This window comes from Volvox carteri (genome assembly GCF_000143455.1).
Source record: "Volvox carteri f. nagariensis unplaced genomic scaffold VOLCAscaffold_35, whole genome shotgun sequence".
Classification (NCBI taxonomy): domain Eukaryota; kingdom Viridiplantae; phylum Chlorophyta; class Chlorophyceae; order Chlamydomonadales; family Volvocaceae; genus Volvox; species Volvox carteri.
Window position 1 is genome coordinate 888297 of NW_003307578.1, and position 18469 is coordinate 906765.

General features: G+C 54.6%; 3 protein-coding genes across 3 annotated transcripts in view; 2 read left to right on the plus strand and 1 right to left on the minus strand.

Moving 5' to 3' along the window:
* Positions 1–39: 39 nt before the first annotated feature.
* Positions 40–9174, plus strand: VOLCADRAFT_105876 (uncharacterized protein; the record flags this gene model as incomplete). The annotated part of the gene is made up of 15 exons (XM_002953229.1): positions 40–443; positions 605–714; positions 1158–1362; positions 2665–2805; positions 3422–3479; positions 3680–3849; positions 4389–4524; positions 4689–4890; positions 5575–5713; positions 6160–6218; positions 6695–6779; positions 7085–7262; positions 7571–7650; positions 8723–8817; positions 9129–9174. Exons 1-15 carry the CDS (start codon positions 276–278, stop codon positions 9172–9174), a joined length of 1872 nt encoding a protein of 623 aa, XP_002953275.1. The 5' UTR covers positions 40–275.
* VOLCADRAFT_82167 (uncharacterized protein) lies at positions 9142–13710 on the minus strand (the record flags this gene model as incomplete). Its single annotated transcript, XM_002953313.1, has 8 exons — positions 9142–9296; positions 9764–9859; positions 10410–10502; positions 11076–11214; positions 11769–11940; positions 12420–12511; positions 12793–12933; positions 13276–13710. The coding sequence occupies 8 exons, from the start codon at positions 13708–13710 to the stop codon at positions 9142–9144; spliced, it is 1323 nt and encodes a 440-aa protein (XP_002953359.1).
* Positions 13711–14046: 336 nt separating this feature from the next.
* VOLCADRAFT_105878 (uncharacterized protein) overlaps positions 14047–18469 on the plus strand; it is a gene marked incomplete at both ends in the record, with an annotated part of 6129 nt that continues 1706 nt past the window's right edge. Inside the window, 9 exons of the mRNA XM_002953230.1 lie at positions 14047–14089; positions 14169–14285; positions 14585–14688; positions 14908–15081; positions 15456–15533; positions 16176–16244; positions 16596–16645; positions 17827–17902; positions 18256–18369. Of these exons, the coding sequence (XP_002953276.1) occupies positions 14047–14089; positions 14169–14285; positions 14585–14688; positions 14908–15081; positions 15456–15533; positions 16176–16244; positions 16596–16645; positions 17827–17902; positions 18256–18369 (825 nt within the window). The remainder of the gene's footprint in view (positions 14090–14168; positions 14286–14584; positions 14689–14907; positions 15082–15455; positions 15534–16175; positions 16245–16595; positions 16646–17826; positions 17903–18255; positions 18370–18469) is intronic.

Sequence of the window (18469 nt, forward strand, 5' to 3'; positions counted from 1 at the left end):
ATGGTCCAGTTAACGAGCAACGAACGAAACCTATTACGCCAAATGCTGTAGTTACAAAGCACCCGGGCAACAGTTTGTTCTTGAACTATTGCAAGAGTTAAAAACAAAACAATTCCAACTCATCGGCACATGTCAGACTGGCAAGGTATCAACAAGGAATATTGAAACCCGGTTTCGGCGCCGTGCCACAAATTGTTCTCAATCAATTGAAATCAATATTTCGTGATAAATGTGCCTTTTACATGCTGTTTAGGTGTTGGAAATAGAAGCGTAACATGCCTATTGCGAGTCTTGCTTTACTTGCGGAGAACGAGGCCCGCGTGGTGTGCTGCGGCGCCAAAGCTCCATCCTCGACCGGGTTAAAATGCCGCTTTGGTGATGTGGAGGTGCCGGCACGGGCGGAAGCGGGGGGCGAGGTGTCTTGCTGCGTTCCGCCGCTCGAGGTACATACCGCGAGCCGCAAGTGACGATAAATTACTGCTTCGCGATGTGCATAACATAACACATCATAAAGTGACTTATATGTCAGTTATCCTATGCAAGTGTGCGGTATACCCAATGCTGCCCGAAGCCATTTACCATCCCGCCTTGCTTGTCCTACCAGAACGTGAGTGAGGACATCGAATCGAGTCGCGGCGTGCCAGTTCAAGTGCTTCACAACGATGAGGTCATTATGGAGGAAGTCATCTCGCTGGAAAGCATGCATCTTCTTAGGTACGGCAACACCGTACAAGCAATGAACAAGACGAAACTGCTGTAGAAACAATGAGACTTCCAGCATGCGGAGCCCTTTCTTTTTATCCAGGCACCGTGCATAACAGATAACATCCGAGCGAATGCGAACGAATGCAAATTTCGAATGAAGCAAGAAGGAAACCCCCTAAGATCAGCATCGTCCACCCTGTCGCGAAGCGGAGGCAGAGGATTGGTCCACGCAAACTAAAATGCCTAGCCCGTGCCTCCGGTCCTGGGGCCGAGGACACCCGGCCTTTGGCGCTGATGATGATGATGGCGCTTCATCCTCCGACGTGCACGTGTCGTAGAGATTCCTGGTTGATTCCTAGTTGGCTCCAGGGATGTGCCGTACACCCGACCCGTCGGACTCCTGATCCTCATCCTCGATTCTCATCCTGATGCCGAGAAGCTGATATCTGCAGGGCCCGCAAAGCCAAGACGGCTCAGGACGGCTTCGTCACCACTCCAGGGGCCGGCGCGGAGTCCCCGGTGGTCAGCTCGTCAACGGCGGCAGGAGGCGACGGGGGGGGAGGCGGCGGGATGTCGTACATGTCCCGGGCGGTGGCAGCGACCATGACTGGGGCGCCAGGGAGACCCGTTGCTGAGCCAAAAGCGGAGACGCGCAAGGTGGGCAGTGGTACGGCATGTACGGCATGAGAGTTACGGCAAACTTTGTGCGCGTGGACATGTATGTAAAAGTTATATGACGTATTTTAACCACCAGGATATATATATGACTTAGATTACACTGTGGACCGCGAGAGCCGGGGGCCGAAGCCGAAACACAGCGCAAGGGTCGGGAGCACACAGCACACGTCGGTTAGTCTTGTGTGCTCCCGACCCCGACTCAGACTGCCAACACTCTACGCAGCCCCTCCGCAGCCCCTCCATCCGGGGATGGCGCTGCAGTGAAAACACCACGAAGGGCTCTCAGGTCCCGCTAGAGCGAGTCCACAAGTCTCAGCTAGGGCAAAGTCAAAGGCTCTCAACAACCCTCCAAAGCACCACCAACGAAAGCGGGATTCTAAGGGAAAAAACAAACAAACAAAAAATCGGTTAGAGCAGTCCCGGGCTCCTGATATACCTAACAGGCCAACAAAAAACCTCCAAGAGAGAAAGGCTAAGAGAGCTCGACACCACAAGACGTCTTGCAACCACCTTAAAACAACTGACCTCCACCACCTGTCCCTTCCTGGGCTAGTCCAGGGGAGAAGTAGCCATATATATAAAAGGGACCACGCACAAGCCCGATCACCACTGCAGGGGCCCGGGATAGACCGGCGAAACCACAAAAGCGAAAGCGTTGCCACGGCACACAGCTCCTAGACCCTCCAGAAAACCGCAGGGGGAGGATTGTAGCCCGCGCGGCGCCTCCCCCTTACCGCCACTAACCTGAACGGTTGGTCCTCCAGAAACCTATTCACCCTGTCTCGTACTGCACCGCTCTCACCTTCGTCCCTCACCAAGCAACCCAGTCCCACAGAGAAGACGTGCCTAAGTAGAACGGCCCTCCTCGGGCCACATCTCCCCCTCATCCGAGCCCCGCTACCACCACCAGACCTCAACCTCCCAAACACCAGAAAACCTACGTCCTTTTGGCGCTCTCACCGCCATTTCCCCTCCCCTGTCCGAGCGACCCCACCTCCCCCCGGCTCTCCAGCACCCTACAACCTCGGCACGGCACTAGGGAAGAAAAAGGGTTCTTCCCTGCACGACGTGACCGCCTCCATTCCCCGTCCTTCTCCTCGCCCTCTCCCGTCGTATATAGTAGTACGGCGTAGAGCGCCCCACTTCTACCCTCGTATTCACCCCCCTATGTGTGCACCCCCCTATGTGTGCACCCCCCTATGTGTGCACCCCCCTATGTGTGCACCCCCCTATGTGTGCACCCCCCTATGTGTGCACCCCCCTATGTGTATAATACCGCAGGAGGCGATGCAGCGGCAGTTTTCCGCTCTGCGACCCTTCGTCATCATATCACTGTCGTACTTGCTATTTACGACTACAGACGGCGCCGTACGCATGATTGTACTGCTGCATGCGTACCGCTCGGGGTTCAGCGCTTGGCAGGTGTGTTTGGCAGGGTGTGTGTGTGTACATATGTATGTATGTATGGTTATGGTGGATGTTGTGTAAATATCAGGTCGGATCCGATTTCCCGGGTCGGGTGGGTTGGTGGGGTTATGGTTACGTGGCATACCCCCACCCCTACCCATACCCATGGGCAATGGTGTGGATGGGAAGGAAACTCATCCGCGCGTGTGTGTGTATGGGGGGAATGTCGTTTGTATGGCTGGTTGCTGATGGGGGCCTTGGGGGATTGGGGGAAATACTGCTACAGCGGGGGTAGAGGGGGGGAAGCGGATACGGGCAGTACGGCGGTCTGGCGTACATGGGTTGCAGTTGCAATAACAGTTGTCCTGGTAGTTAGTTACCGAGTGAGTCATCCGTTGCGGTTGCTGGCTGGGCGGGGGGTGTCGTGGGGGCCGGGGCGGGGCGCATGTGAGTGGAAGTGATTACTTGGTGAGAGGGAGGTGAGGGAGGGAAGGGAGGTGACTCCACGGCGTGACTCCCCAGCTGCCCGCAGAAGGGATCAGCCTCAGCCCATCGCCACGTCCATAACCCTGAGGCCGCATGCTGCTGTGTAACGTCTGGGCCCCCTCCCCTCCCCACCCTCTAAACCCAGGTGGCCATCATGTTTTCGTTGTACGAGACGGCGGGTGTGGTGACGAACCTGGCAGCAGGTGTGTGTGTATGTATGTGTGTATTTTAGGGTATTTATTTCCCACACCCCCAACATACATACATACATACATACATACATACATACATACATACATACATACATACATATACATACATAAACACATACATAAACACACTTCTAAACCTTTCCCACTCACAATACTCGCAACACACACGCACACACACTCCATACGGACAGGCATACACAGACATACATACACACCCGATACAGGCATGATGGGCGCCAAGTGGGGCATCAAGTGGACCTTGTTGTCCGGGCTGTCACTGCAGCTGGTTGGGATATCCATGTTGTACGGCTGGAGAGACGGGTGGTCCGTACCCGAAAACCGCTGGAAGGGCATCTTGTTCGTCACGTGCGCGCAGGTGTGCATGTGTATCTGCATGTGTATGTACGTGTGTATGTATGTATGTACGTGTGTATGTATGTATGTACGTGTGTATATATGTATGTATGTATGTATGTATGTATGTACGTGTGTATGTATGTATGTACGTATGTATGTACGTGTGTATGTATGTATGTATGCATGTATGTATGTGTCTGCGTACGTGTGGAGGTCCGCATGGCGACGCTTCCCCCCCCCCACACACACACACACACACGAACCTCTAAACCTCACGATCGCCCCCATAAGGCCGACGAGGGTGCACCACCCTCAGGTGTCAGGTCCCATCCACCCCCGGATCGCCCCGCCAATCAATCTGCAACCTCATGATCCCCTTGCTTGCCTTCACCCGCCGGATGCTTCTTAGGTGCAGTGTAATCAGGTGGTTTAACCCCGCCTCCCTTCCCAGACCTTCCCCCGCATAACAAACACACAAACCCCAACACAAAAACACACACGTGAATCAAAGCACAGATCAAAAGCACACGCATCCGCACGCAGATGCTTTGCGGCGTAGCTAAGGACCTGACCAAGCTGGGTGGCAAGACAGTCACGAAGCTGGTGACGCCAGACGAGCAGCAGTCGCGACTGTTCAAACTCGTGTCCTTCATCACCGGCTGGAAGAACTCCTTGAAAGGTGTGTGTGTGGGGGGGGGGAGAGAGGCAGCTGGGGGAGATGGAGGTGGGTGAGGGGGACCCTCCATTGACATGTCCAAACCCGTGTCAATGTACGTCTTGCTCTTGGTAGTTATTTCACATCTCTCGCCTGACCCCTCTCCATCCCCCTTATTGCCTGAACAGGCATTGGCTACTTCATTGGCGCCGCATGCATCGCCTTCAACTACCAGTTCGCACTTGCCGTACTGTTGGTTCTGATCCTGGCCGCCATGCCCTGGGCTGCCGTGGGCCTTACGTCACAGCTGGGTAGGGCCCGCAAGGAGAATCTGACGTTGGCCAGGATCTTCAAACAGCCGTACAACATCAATGTACTCAGCGTGTCACGGTGCGTGTATGTATGTATGTATGTTGTTACAGGGTGGTATAGCTTCACCAGCGGCCCCCTTTCCCTTGGAGGCAGTTCCCTGCTCTCCCCTGCAAAAGGGGCACCCTAATCCATTCACCCCATCCGACTTCAGATTGTATTCGTTGGGTTCAGCAACTCACCACCAGCATCCACCCAAATCTAGCGGATCAACGGCGCCTCAATTTAGTTCCTGGTCAGCTCGCAAGTTGATATTATCACGTCCTACATCGTCCATAAGATGGGAAGCCACCTCCCATTTCAACACTCCTCAAACACCCGAGGAGTCGGCATGCGGATTTGAACCCGGGTCGGCCGGGAGCAGAGGTCAGGCCTTAACTTCTGCTAGCCTCCAAGAGAGAAAGGCTAAGAGAGCTCGACACCACAAGACGTCTTGCAGCCACCTTACAACAACTCACCTCCTCTACCTCTCCCTTCCTGGGCTGGTCCAGGGGAGAAGTAGCCAATGTTTATGTGTGTTTATGTGTGTAGGTGCCTGCTCCCCCTCCCGCCTTCACAGACTCACCTCCTCCCCTTGTTGACTACACACACACCGTTGACGATTTGTCCTGACGTTTTGCATTTTCCTTCCTCTCCTCTCTCCTTCCCACATACATACATACATACATACATACATACATACACACGCATACACAAACCCGCCAGGTTCTTTTTGTTCGGCAGTCGGGACATGTGGTTCGAAGTGCCGTTGCCCTTCTTCTTGAGAAACGGAATGTACGGCCTTGGGTGGAGCCGGCCGCTCACGGGGCTATTCTTGGCAGTTTGGATCATTGTGTACGGCCAGGTGCGAGTGCCGTACTGAAAGGAGCTAGTATACGTCATACGCGTGTACGACTCATTAACTCTTTTGCGCACGCACCTGTCTGCTCGTGTGTGCATCTGGCCCACCGTTGGGGCTGAGTTAGTTAAGTTAGTTGGATAGAGCCTGACCCCCCTCACCCCCCTCACCCCCTCATCCCCCTCGCTCGGGTCATTACTAAGAGAGCTGTTGTGCCTGCGCGCGTTTCTCTTTCCGTGTTTAAAGGGCAGCCATGTAACCCACCGTCCTGTTACTGGCTGCAGCTATGGCTGTTGCTTGTCGGGGTTGGGACTGCTGTACGACGTAACTGGGCCCCTTGCCGTACATTTCCTCATCATGCCCCGTTCCTTGAGACCCCCCTTCCACGTACCTCAATACACACCGACACACAGACACAGACACACGTGTAAACCCCTCCCCCGACCTGTCAGGTGCAATCCTGGACGCCCCAAATGGTTTTGTCGCCCCTCAAGCAGACACCCGCCAATAAGTGGGTCCGTGCGGGTCTGTGCCGTACGTGGGGCTGTGTAAACTCAGGGATATATGGGGGAGGTGTAGGAGAGGACGTCGAAACCGGCATTGAAACGCAGGATTGAGCGGCATTAGATGTACAGGGCGATGATACCTTAGCGGTATGGGGGCGAGAGAGTGTGTGTGTGTGTGCACATTTGTTGCTTGGTTGCGATGGAGGGGTGAGTGCCAGTGTGGTGGTTAGACTTCGTTGGTAGCTGTCAGTTAGAGATCGTAATGCTAGGCTGCGGCTGTATGCCGTACCTAAGGGCCGTACTGCTGGACAGCTCTGGCCTCAACTTCCAACTCCCCTGTTGAGGAGGCTTTCCTATACATTTTGCCGTACAAATGGTGGCGTCCATGATGACCATTAACGGCTAACCGAAAACTGAATTCGATGTTTCTCATCCGCCAGCGTGAGCACGCGTTCATGTGTTTTGCCGTACGGTACGGCAGGTATGTCGCGGTGTTGTGGAATGTCCTGCTGGTGGCTACGCCGCTGTTCATGGGCCTCATGCTGCAGCTGTCTGGCTTGTTTCAGGCAAGTTTTCTTTCTCCTCTTTCCGCAAGTCTTCGGCTCTTCACATCCGACAGCCCCCTAGTTTCACCATTTCCTTCATTATACTGTCCTTGGCCTGTTTGTTCGCTCGCACCCGTATCTTACTTAGCTAGGTTTTGAGATACCATCCTTCGACTTTCCGAAAATCGTAATGAGAACAAATTTTCCAGGCAACCGGCCAGGCAATCGCGCAAGAAATCATTGCGAATCACCGCATGCCGCACCAGTTGTAGACGTCCTTCTCCCGGAACCCCCGTCTCCTCCCCCCCCTTTTTCCCTCCCTTAAGAGTCACAACGTGGGCGCTATGACCGGGGTCATGGTAGGAGGTCTCGGAGCCTTCTGCTTGGTCTTCGCCGTAAACTCGTCCATCCATTCGTACCTTATCGTACGATACGCCCAAGGCGACAAGGTGGCCATGAACGTGGGCTTTTACTACTGCGCCAATGCAATGGGCCGTCTCACAGGTACGGTGTACAACAGTACGGCAGCAGTACGACAAGAAAGGGCAGCGAAAGCGGCATATGCGTTGATAGCGTGCAACTCGTCAAAGCCCTGAAGTGCCATCGCCATCGTCTTCCAGACGTGGCAACCATCGCCTCCATCGCCGCTCCCGCCCGCCGCGGCTGTGCGCTGTCCCCCCTCTCGTACTGCCGTACTACCGCCGTCATTGGCCAGTGTCCACGTCACCTTATCTTTCCTGACTACAACCGCCCTCGCTACCTTCAATCTAATGTCGCTGCCACCCGCCCCACCGCGATCGCAATCACCGCAGGTACACTTGTCAGCGGCGCACTGTATTCCTACGCTGGAGAAAATGTCGTACAGGGTTTCGCTGCTTGTTTCTGGGCGTCGGTGGGATTCGCAATATTGTCAGCAATAGTGGAGATGTTCCTGGCGGACAACTCCGGGGGGCTTATGTGTGGATCCTGCCTGGCGATTGTTCCGCCGCCAGGGGGGCCCATCAGCCGCACTGCCGGAGAAGTCGAACTGGAGTGATTGACGTCATCATCAGGACTGCTTTTTCAAATTGTACGTCTGTACGGACACAAACTTAATGAAATCGCTCATGACGGCGATGTCGCACATCGTGTGTTTCGGCGCTCCCATCCAATGGGTATGCCGGCACGCCTTAACTCCCGGTTTACGGTTGTTCGACGCACATTCCCGGAGGTGTCGTAATAAGACGTGGGTTCTGCCAGTTATCATCAAACCGCTCCTTCAACGTTTCCATGATAGATCTAACATTGATCGGGTTCCGCAAAATGAAATTAACCGTCCCCTCTTCATCACGCCCAGTTGGTGGCAGTATAATCCGAACGCCCTGCAAAACGTATTTACTCACGCAAAACGTTGTGAAACACAGTCCCCTTCGCAAGTATTACCCTGTTCCAAAAACGGCAAATAAGTGAGGCCAAGTGAAGGTGGAGGGGCCATTGGCCAAGCTCCCTAAACAACACACGATGATCTCTAGGTGGCCTCCCACACCCAGAGAGGTGCTTCGGAAACGTGTGTTGCAGCTCGACCATGCGGTCCTCTAGAGAACATTCGAAGTAGCAGGACCGGCCATGCGCGTCAAGGGGTTCGTTCAACGACCTGGAGAATAAACTACGGCCCCCCTAGTACACCTGGGCACCGTACGACAGAATGGATCTAATTTGTATTTCAAAACATTCGAGCGCTCTCTTCGACAGGAACAGTTCCTTCCTATACCCAACTTGGCTATCAGTTTGTCATGTGTGGCTCGCTGCCCCGCACTGAATAGCTCATCAGTGCAGGATTCCAACCAGGCATCTGGCGCCCGTAATGAAGCCCTAAATACTTAGGGTTCCTGCCAACCCACGGCATCTCTTCAACCTGCACAGTGTTACCTGCACAGTGCTCGCTGCCTACTAACGTTCACAAGGCTCCCAGTTAATGCACGCAGAGTTCTGTTGGGGTGAATGTAGTTGACAATCTCACATTTACGAATATCAACGGCCATGCCAAATGCTGCAGTGCACCGCTCCGTGTGGGCAGCAGGTGGGTTATAGAAGGCACATTAAGCGCCGGTAATTGTGGTCAAGCAGATTCAGGTCATCTGCATATAGCTTTAGGGGAACACGCACCCCATCAACAATGGGGCACCCATCGGTACATATAGCTATTGGCGCTATTTATGATTTTGGCCTCCCACGTAGTCTGCGAAGCCCTTACTGATAAAAACGATCAATGTGGGGCTGCGGGTGCAGCCTTGTGGGGTGCAGCCTTGTTTTACCCCTTGAACAGAGTCGTAGGCCAACCCCCCACTGCCGCCACTGCCGCCACGGCCTGCTGGCCCGCACCACCGCCAGCGCCGTCATCATATCATTGTTCTTCTTGGCTTTCAGTCCGCAGTAGCGTTCTGAGTCCCGGCATTCCCTTCCCTTCTATGAGCTCCAGTGAAGCACCCCCACCAGTAGAAATATGGGTGATGTGGGTGGACAGTCCAGCGGCCGTAACCGCAGCGACAGAATCACCGCCTGAAGAATATGCGGCAACAATTTGAGGGGTAATAATAAAAAATTTAAGGATTCATACTTTTAGGGTTTGGGGATTTTAGCGAGGTGGGGCGGAGCGGGTCAAAGGAAGGAAGATGTCCCGCTGCAAACGCAGACGTTCGGGGAGACGAGACGAAGGGGTGGAACCAAAGTCTTCCCCTTTAGGGGAACAACAAGAACAAAGAAGATGACTGATGACATGTGATGGGAAACACGAGCCAGAGACACGAGCAGGTTTAATCAAGGAGGTGACAGCGGCGGTTGGAGGCGTCTCCAGTCGACGTTTGCCCCAATCCATATCTTTTCGCCACAGCTACCACCCTGCCCTGCCACCACAATCACCACAATCCCATCATCCTCATCACCACCACCATCATCATCACCACCACAATCACCACCAAAGCCCTAAACCCCAAGCCCAAGCAAGCAAGCCGTTGCGACAGGCTCACCGCCGATTATCGTCACAGCTCCGGATTGAGATGCCTCGTCCAAGGTCCTTGCAACGGCAACCGTACCCGCCGAGAATTCTGGTACCTCGAATTTGCCTGTGTGAGAGCGGTTGGCGGTTATTGCCGTTGTACGGCTCCCGATACCGCCATGTGCGAATTTCAAAGCGGGATTTCAAAGCACCTGGAAAGACACACACACACACACACACACACGCGCGCGTGCGCACACACACATACATACAGGTGCGCGCACGCTGTAATATCAGACACATAATATCTACTACTACAGACAAGCAAGAGGGAACGGGCCCCTCCAGTCCCCTGAAACCTCCTCCGGGAACGGAGGCAGCGTGAAGCGTGTGGGGACGCGCCGTGGTACGTGAGCGCCTCCTTCAAAGGTATACATGCCTACATACCTATCTACATGCAAACATGCGCGTATAATTTGCGCCGGCCGAATTCCAGAACACAACGCAAGCTAAACGTTTGACAGGAAGCAATGCTATGACTATATGATCGCAAAAAGAAGAGAAAAGTGGCCCCTTCTGAAGTCCGTAAACAGTCAGTAAAGGCGGTAAAATCGCGACGCTGCTGTGCACTTGTGTGCTGGCCAGGTAAACGATTATCACCTCACTATTTCACGTACCCATAGGGCCGTTCCAAAATATTGTACGGCAGGTCAACAGCTCCCGCCGAAACGTATCCATGGTCTCGGGGCCGATATCGACTCCGTATCGACCTAGGGGTGGTGATGGTGTCGCGGGCACATATACATACGGACAAACCGTTAAGAATGGAACCGTTTGACGTGATGCTAGAGATTGATGCCGCCGTATGCCGCGAAGTACGACAGGTGCCACGAGCAGGGAGCCGAAGCAAGAAGGTGAGTACCGGGGCCTCGAGGGCTGTTTGTCCCGAGGGGCGGAAGAGAACGACGGAAGAGAACGACGGAAGAGAACGACGGAAGAGAACGACGGAAGAGAACGACGGAAGAGAACGGCCTCGCCAGGGTGCGGGAGAGGGGGAGGAGGGGGGGGAGCTGTCGTCAATCTTCTCATGTCATCGCGCGCAACCGCAAAAATGCAGAAATTCCAAACCTTACACACATGGAGACGTACATACGCACATATCAACGGAGCCGCAGCCCCCGACATTCACATCCTTCGTTGTAGTGTGCTTGAAGAAGAAGAAGAAGAAGAAGAAGAAGAAGAAGAAGGACACATGCGCTTAAAACTTGCGTTGCTGTGCTATAACCTGTGAACCTGCTGCTGCTAAAACCCACCTGCCGGGATGCAAGGCCTGTCCGGTGTACAGCAGTCCAGGGTTAGTGGCGTCACTCCTGTCGTATCCAGGTGCTCAGGTCGCTCCAGGGATGAGGACCACAGTACGTCGCTTGGCAGGAGCAGTCGCGTGCCCCGCTCAGCTGCCCGGGACATCATGTGCCGGCAGGGCTGCCCGCGAGCCACAAAGAAACGACGTCGGTTTTAGGTCGTTTCAGATGGGTTTTACATGGGTTTTAGGTGGTGAGGTGAGACGTGGACTTTGGCGACAGAAAGTCGTGGAGGGGTTGAGATAAGACCGACCGCCTGAAACCCCCTGGCTGGGTGGCTGGCTGGGTGGCTGGCTGGGTGGCTGATTGGATGGTTGAATGGGTGGCTGGCTGGGTGGAGGCAAAGGCCGCGAGCCGCCTCTTGGGGCGTATCGCGTTGTGTTGTGTAGTGTTGGAATATTACGTGTGTGAGGGTGATGGTGAGGAAAGGAGCAAGCTCTATGAGAAAGAGCTTCCCCCAGCTAGGCAGGTGGGGGGCCGGCCCGACCCATCACCCTCTCAAACTCGCAGCGAGTGGACACCCAAGTCGCGGCCAATGTGAACCATCACCACCCTTCCCAGCGCATTACCCCCGCACTCCTCCCTCCAATGCACGCACGCAGGTATACAAAACCCTAAAAACCCCATCCCCAATCCCCAGAACCTAGGGCAACCCTCCCCAAACCCCAAGCACACCTCCAGCCAGTCCTCCTCGATCTGTGTGGACCCCACGGACACCCCGGTAGCCGCCAGAAGAGTAAAGGCCATACGGCCCCCCACCGCCACCACATCCGCCACCTCCACGAGAGCAGCCACCACACCGATTTTATCCGCCACCTTAGCTCCCCCCAACACAACACCTAAGGGTCTGTGAGGGTTTTGATTTCCCCCCGGGGGTGGGGAAGTGGGGAGGTGGGGAGGTGGGGGGGCCACAAGGGTTTGGGGCATTGGGGGGTGAAGGGGTTTCCCCCAGTACCGTCGGGGCGGAGGGGAAAGGCGAAGGTTGGGTGGACGGTTTGGGGGCATGACGGGGATGGGGGTGAAGGCAATGCGGGTGAGGGTACATAATATAGTAAAGGAGGAGGACACGAAGCGGGTGTGAGGTTCTTTAATTCGGTTCATGTGCGCGCATACAATTTTACGATGTGTGGCTGGTGATACCGTTACCGTTACCGTTGGGTTACTTAGCATTGACGCCGCCATCTATGTAAATCGCGCAACGCCAGATAGAGAGGGGGAAAGGGAATTACATGATATGCCAAGAAGAGAGCAGCATAACTTCTTCTTCCGCACTCGTTGATTTGCCGACCGGCGGTCGTACTTCGGGGTGCATTTTGAGGGCCGTACCGTACGGGGTCGTACAATCGGTCCGCCAGCTCGGCCAGCTCACGCCGAATGAGGGGCCCGGGATAGCGCTCTGGTACGAATGATGTGATGCCCTGCATATGCAGGTAGTTGGTACGCTTGATGTCGTTGGGATGGTTGAGGCGGTTGGCATGGCTGGGGCACTCCGTTGACGTCGTTGCGGTTGTTAGTTACCATCGTTAAAACGAAGTTCAGCTTTATGCAAGGAACACAGCACCACACACTCCTAGAAGGCAGAGACCTCGGCAGCTCATCGGAAGCTTGTCAGCAATATCGCCACATCGTTATGTCGTACAATAGCCCCCCGTCGTACACATCCGGCAACCGGTCATCCCCCAACCCACCACTCACGCACCGTGACGCTACCCTGGTCCCGGTGTACGACACCAAAGGCATCGTTCACGAACACGTCACACAGTGCAGCGAGCGCCCGGGCAAAGTCCTGCGAGTTTGCGGTATCCCCCGCGTGGAAGCGAGTGTTCTCCAAAAGGACTGCCTGCAAACACATGAACCTGAAAACGTCATGTCACTGTCGTATGATGATGTATGAAAAATCCACATGACGTACATGATCACGGTACGACAAAGCACGACAAGGCGTAGCACGGAACGGCAATACACGATGAAGCATGAGCGCAGCGCGCTTGTGCGAACATGTTAAACATATGCGAAGAAGAAGCATCACTGTTTATCTTAGGTTATGTCAAGAACTTATTGAGACCAACTTCATTACCGCCAACCTTCCTTGCCCCTAAACCCTACCCACCAGCACTGCTTTTTCCCACCTAACTTACCCACCCAAGGCCCCCAGGCACTGGGAATCCACCCCACCCCACACTCGCACTTGGCCTGGTTGGAGTCCCCCAACTGCTGCTTCCGCATCGGGCCCTATGCAGTCAGCCGCTAAGCCTCGGAAGGCTCCGGAACCAAGCTCCTCTTGGAGCAGCGCCGCAACCGGCCGGAGGCTGTACAGCGCTGCCATTTGCTGACGGGTCTGTTTTTTGGGTTCTGGTCGGCCGAAGTGGCTAGCGAGGATGAGTCGCGAGCCACGTTGCAAAAGGAGCTTGATGGTGGGTAAAACGGCTTTGATGCGCGAGGAGTCTGTCACGATGCCTGTGGCATCGTCCACTGGCACGTTAAAATCAACTCGCAGCAGCACGCGTTTGCCGGTAAAATAATCGGCTGACTTGGTTGCGATGTCAAGCTCGGGTGCTAACAGGTCACGGACCACATGTCGCAGTGGTCGCTGGGTTTCATAGTTAGATACAGCCATAAGCATGTTCTAGGGTTTGCTGGTCAAGTCTGAAGGTATAAGCTTAATTTCTTCACCTCCAAACATAACGCTCCGTCAAGCTTCGTTATGTGGAAAATTCTTGCCGAATAATACACAGTCCTACAAAAGATTCCTGCACCATAAGTCGCCAAGCTCATTCCCAGATCGGTATCGGTCAGGTGGAATAATCAGTTATCGAGCGAATATTTCCGTTAGTCGGGCAGAGCAAATAGGAGACGTTTGGTAAGTACTAAAGTATTTTATCCTCATTTTGTTCAGTGGACATCGAAAGCATCTGCTACGTACGGCGAGCGCATTCAGACGACCTGAAGTACTATGGCTCCTGTCAAAGTCCTACTCAATGGCTGCGGCCGGATCGGTAAGAATGTTCGCGGTCTTAACTTTAAACTAAAATAAATACATCCGAGCAAATACTTGGCTGTACTTTGCAAGTGCAGGCCGCCTCGCGTTTCGCATCGCCTGGTCCCAGCCTGAAATTTTTCAGTTCGTCCACTTGAATGACATCGCTGCTGTTGAGTCGGTTGCATATCTGCTCAAGTATGATTCAGTACACGGTGAGTCCTTTGGAGCGCACGGCGTGCTCCTGGCCCTGGACACGATCAGGCTCTGTGATAGCCTAATGCCACTTTACCATAAAAACACGAACAGGTTATATGGGCCTGTGGGTCGATTCGGGGAAGTTTCTGTCGTCGGGTCCCGTCGGACCTTTTTCCGTCCATTGGGGGCTAAGTCATAGGCTTGGCAGTTGCCTGACAAGCAACATCTCCTAAATTCATTACATCCTAATTTCATTTCTCTAACAGTCATGCCTTTCTTCCTCATACCTCCTGCTTTTTGATCACATTTCCGTCAGGCACCTGGGGCCCCGATGTCTCCGTGGAGGGCAGTACCATCGTCATCAAGGATGGCGACCGCGTTGACCGCATCCCCTACACCAACAGCAAGGCCATCGATGGGGTGTGTGGTTGTGGCTGAGAAGAGTCTGTGACGTTGCCCGGCGGATGGCTAAATAATGTGACTGAAATGAAATGCGCCCTTCCGTTCCACCCCCGCCTTTAGTTGCCCCCCGCCTGCCGGATTATCCTATCACACTTGATGTGCTTCAGCAAGGCCTTTTGCACGAGCCCAGCTGCCCACGAGCCCAACTGCTAACCGTCGCTACCCGTTTTTCTCCAGATCACCGTGACCGAGGGCGTTACCGTTGACATGGTGTATGAGTGTACGGGAGTTTTCCTCACGCGTGCCAAAATCGCGCCGTACTTTGATCATGTTGGCGCCAAAAAGGTGGTGGTTTCGGCGCCTGTCAAGGACACCCCGCCGGTGCTGAATGTGGTGGTTGGGTGCAACGAGGTACGACTTAGATATTGGTCCGTCGTTGTTACCCAAGTGCTAAGTGCAATGGTGTCCATGCAATTCCTGTTGTTGTCAACAACGATGTTGTTACTGCGCGCCACTGCCATCACCATCATCATCACCATCATCATCATCATCATCCCCCGGACAAGCTGCTGATTATAATTTTGGTAATGGACAGACAGACGGACAGAAACACTCGCACGTATGATCAGGCAACGCATGTGTGTATGTGTTTCGTCTGAGCCGATGTTTGTTTTTTGTGCTATGTGGCGTCTGTTTACTACTACCGTGAAGGACATATTTATGATAAGGAATGTCGTACCTGACGTGCATATAGTTTGTATAAACCGTCGCCGTACATCGTACAGGACAAGTACAACCCCGCGACGGACCACATCGTGACGGCAGCGTCGTGTACGACAAACTGCTTGGCTCCGGTAGTTAAGGTCGGTGGGTTATCTCCTCCATAGGGGACATACAATCTTGGACTCATGGGGGGAGTTAGGTATTCGGTTGCCATGTTGTGGTTGACGGTTGACAGTTTTTATTACAGCACATGCATATTCGTATATGCTGGGTTGCAAAACCGCTTTTCAGTTGTGTAAGGTTGGTGTATTGCATATCATTTAGAAAACGGAACGTACACTGTACACTATGGGAAGGTTGCGAGTCTAGAGTTCGTTTGTATGTGTATATGTAGGCGTTGGAATGACAAATGTAAGAAGTTCTCCCTTTGGGAGGACGGAAATTGAAAGACCACCGACGATATGCATACGTACGTACGTACATACATACCTACGTACGTACATACATACATACACACGTACAGTGCCGTCGTAGTGCGGCTAACAGGTATCAGGGAGCGGGTCCCGAGGTCAGAAAGATAGGAGGAAAGCGAACACAAGAAGGGGGGTGGGGTGGGGTGGGGTGGGGGATTAGCGCTGAGGCGGTTGGAATATCCACACGTAACATTGCACGGCATGTGAAGCTATGCGTTAGCTCTTGGAGGCTATGTCTTGTATGTTTGTATGTTTGTATGTTTGTTGGATATGCGGTGGCGGCATAATATGTTGGTGCCATCATCGCAGGTGATCCACGAGAAGCTGGGCATCGACCGAGGCTGCATCACCACCATCCACAATCTCACCAACACACAGGTAAGCAAACTGTACAGCTGTACGGCAGACAGCCGTACTCACCTGACAGGACAGGTACAGGTATTGCCGGCTTGTGTGTGCTGAGGGAATCGGAGGATATGGGAGGGGGAGCAAGGTCGCGTGCGGCTGCGGGATGTGGAGTTTCCTTAAGTTGTATGTGCGTATGTACGTCCCGGCAGGATTTGAGCCACAGTGAAGGTTCAGCCCGTACAACCTACCGACGTCAACCCGCTTAGCCTACATGGCCATCCCCCCGCCCCCCACACAAAGACACAAAAGCTCTTATTAAGTTATAAAACCATAGACCGCTTTCCTCTTTAACGCACCATTCCCCAACTCACTGTGTTTCAGACAATTGTGGACGCGCCCAACCCCAGGAAGGCGGATTTGCGCCGAGCCAGGTGGGTCGTGGGTGAGGGGGGTGGGGAGAGTGGTGGGGGGGGCGGAGGCCCGTTTCATCCCGGCCGCAACCTTTCCGCCATTACTATTCCAACTCACACGCACACGCACACGCACACACATACATTGTGATTTTGAGAAACGCCCTGCCCTACTGCACCTCACCGCCACCTCACCGCCACCTCCGGGGGCCGTTCCACCACCGCGTCTGGATCCGATCTGGAGGATTTCTTCCTCTTGAGGTACCCCATTTCTACCTCGTCCCCCTCCCGTGCCATGGTTGGGTCAGGGGTGTGTTAGGTGGGGGACTTAGGGAGGGGCACTTGCATGTTTACCAGCAGCAAACCAGCCCAAGTATTGCTCACTACTTCCGCCGTTACTTACGCCTTACGACTCACGTCATCTTCCGATAAATTCTCGTGCTAACTCTTGCTCTTAGCTCCCCGCACTCAGCCTGTTTACCTGTTCACTGCTGCGGTCTCCTCCTTTCGCTGTTCCGCTTTCAGTAAGTACGGTTTTTCTCCTTGGTCTGGGCGGCTATGTAGTCATTTCGCCGTTTCGCCGTTGTACTTTGGCTGCTAGTAACTCGTTCGCAACCTAGCTAGCTGGCCACGTCGCCGCGATGGTCACTTCACGAGTCGATGCCGGTTGGTAATTCCTTAACATATTCCTTAACATATTCCTGATGTCTGATGATCTGCATATCATAGCCCGGGTATCAGCGTCAATCGTCTGTGGTTCGTCCTCCCTCCCACGTTTCCCGCAACCCCCCTCACCCCGCAAACCCCCCCCACACCCCGCAAACCCCCCCCCACACCCTGCAAACCCCCCCCCACACCCCGCAAACCCCCCCCCACACCCCGCAAACCCCCCCCCACACCCCGCAAACCCCCCCCCACACCCGCCACCCCACATCGCGATGGTCGTCACAGCAATCCCCCACCAACCCAGCCACCCCGCTTGGTTGACTCCCTCCCACCTCGCAACCCCCCTTCCTGCTTCGACACCCTTTCGACACCGTGAAATCCTATCCCCCTCTCACGCGCCCACCATCCTTACCCTAAGTCCTCCTCGTGCACTTCTAGGATCCCTACCCATCCTCCTGCGGCGAATGTCGTCCTCTCCCGTTATCTCCTCCTCTTCCTCGTGTCCCGGTGTCCCCCTCCTCCCCCCCCCTTCTTAGGTCCGGTCTTGTCAACCTGGCGCCCACGTCGACTGGGAGCGCGACCGCCATCGCGCTCATTTTCCCAGAGCTCAAGGTAGTTCGAATGTCGTACGTTATCTACATACATACACAAAGGACGGCTCGCATGCGCAGCATGTGCAGTAAGGGGGGCGAGAGAGGGTTTCAGAGCGCCTGGGGGGGGCGGGGTCAACAGTATGGGTGGTGGGGTGTTGGGAACCTGGGCAATTGGGAGGATGTGTGTACGTGTGCGTGTGCGTTGGGGGAAGGAAGGCTGTAACGAGGCAGGGATTCTTGTAATGAAAGTACGGCACCGTGCATGGGCCTGCGAACCCCCCTCCCCACCCTGCGAACCCCCCTCCCCACCCTGCGAACCCCCCTCCCCACCCTGCGAACCCCCCTCCCCACCCTGCGAACCCCCCTCCCAAGGGCAAACTCAATGGCCTGGCGGTGCGTGTCCCCTTGACCAACGCCTCCATCACGGACTGCGTGTTCGATGTGAAGCGCGGGACTACCGAGGCGGAGGTCAACCAGCTGCTCAAGGTGGGGTGGAGGGGGAAGGGGTAAGGGGGAAGGGGGGAGAGGCGCTGTAGAGTTACCTCGCTATGCTCTGTTCACTAGTTAGCTCCGTGATACGGCAATA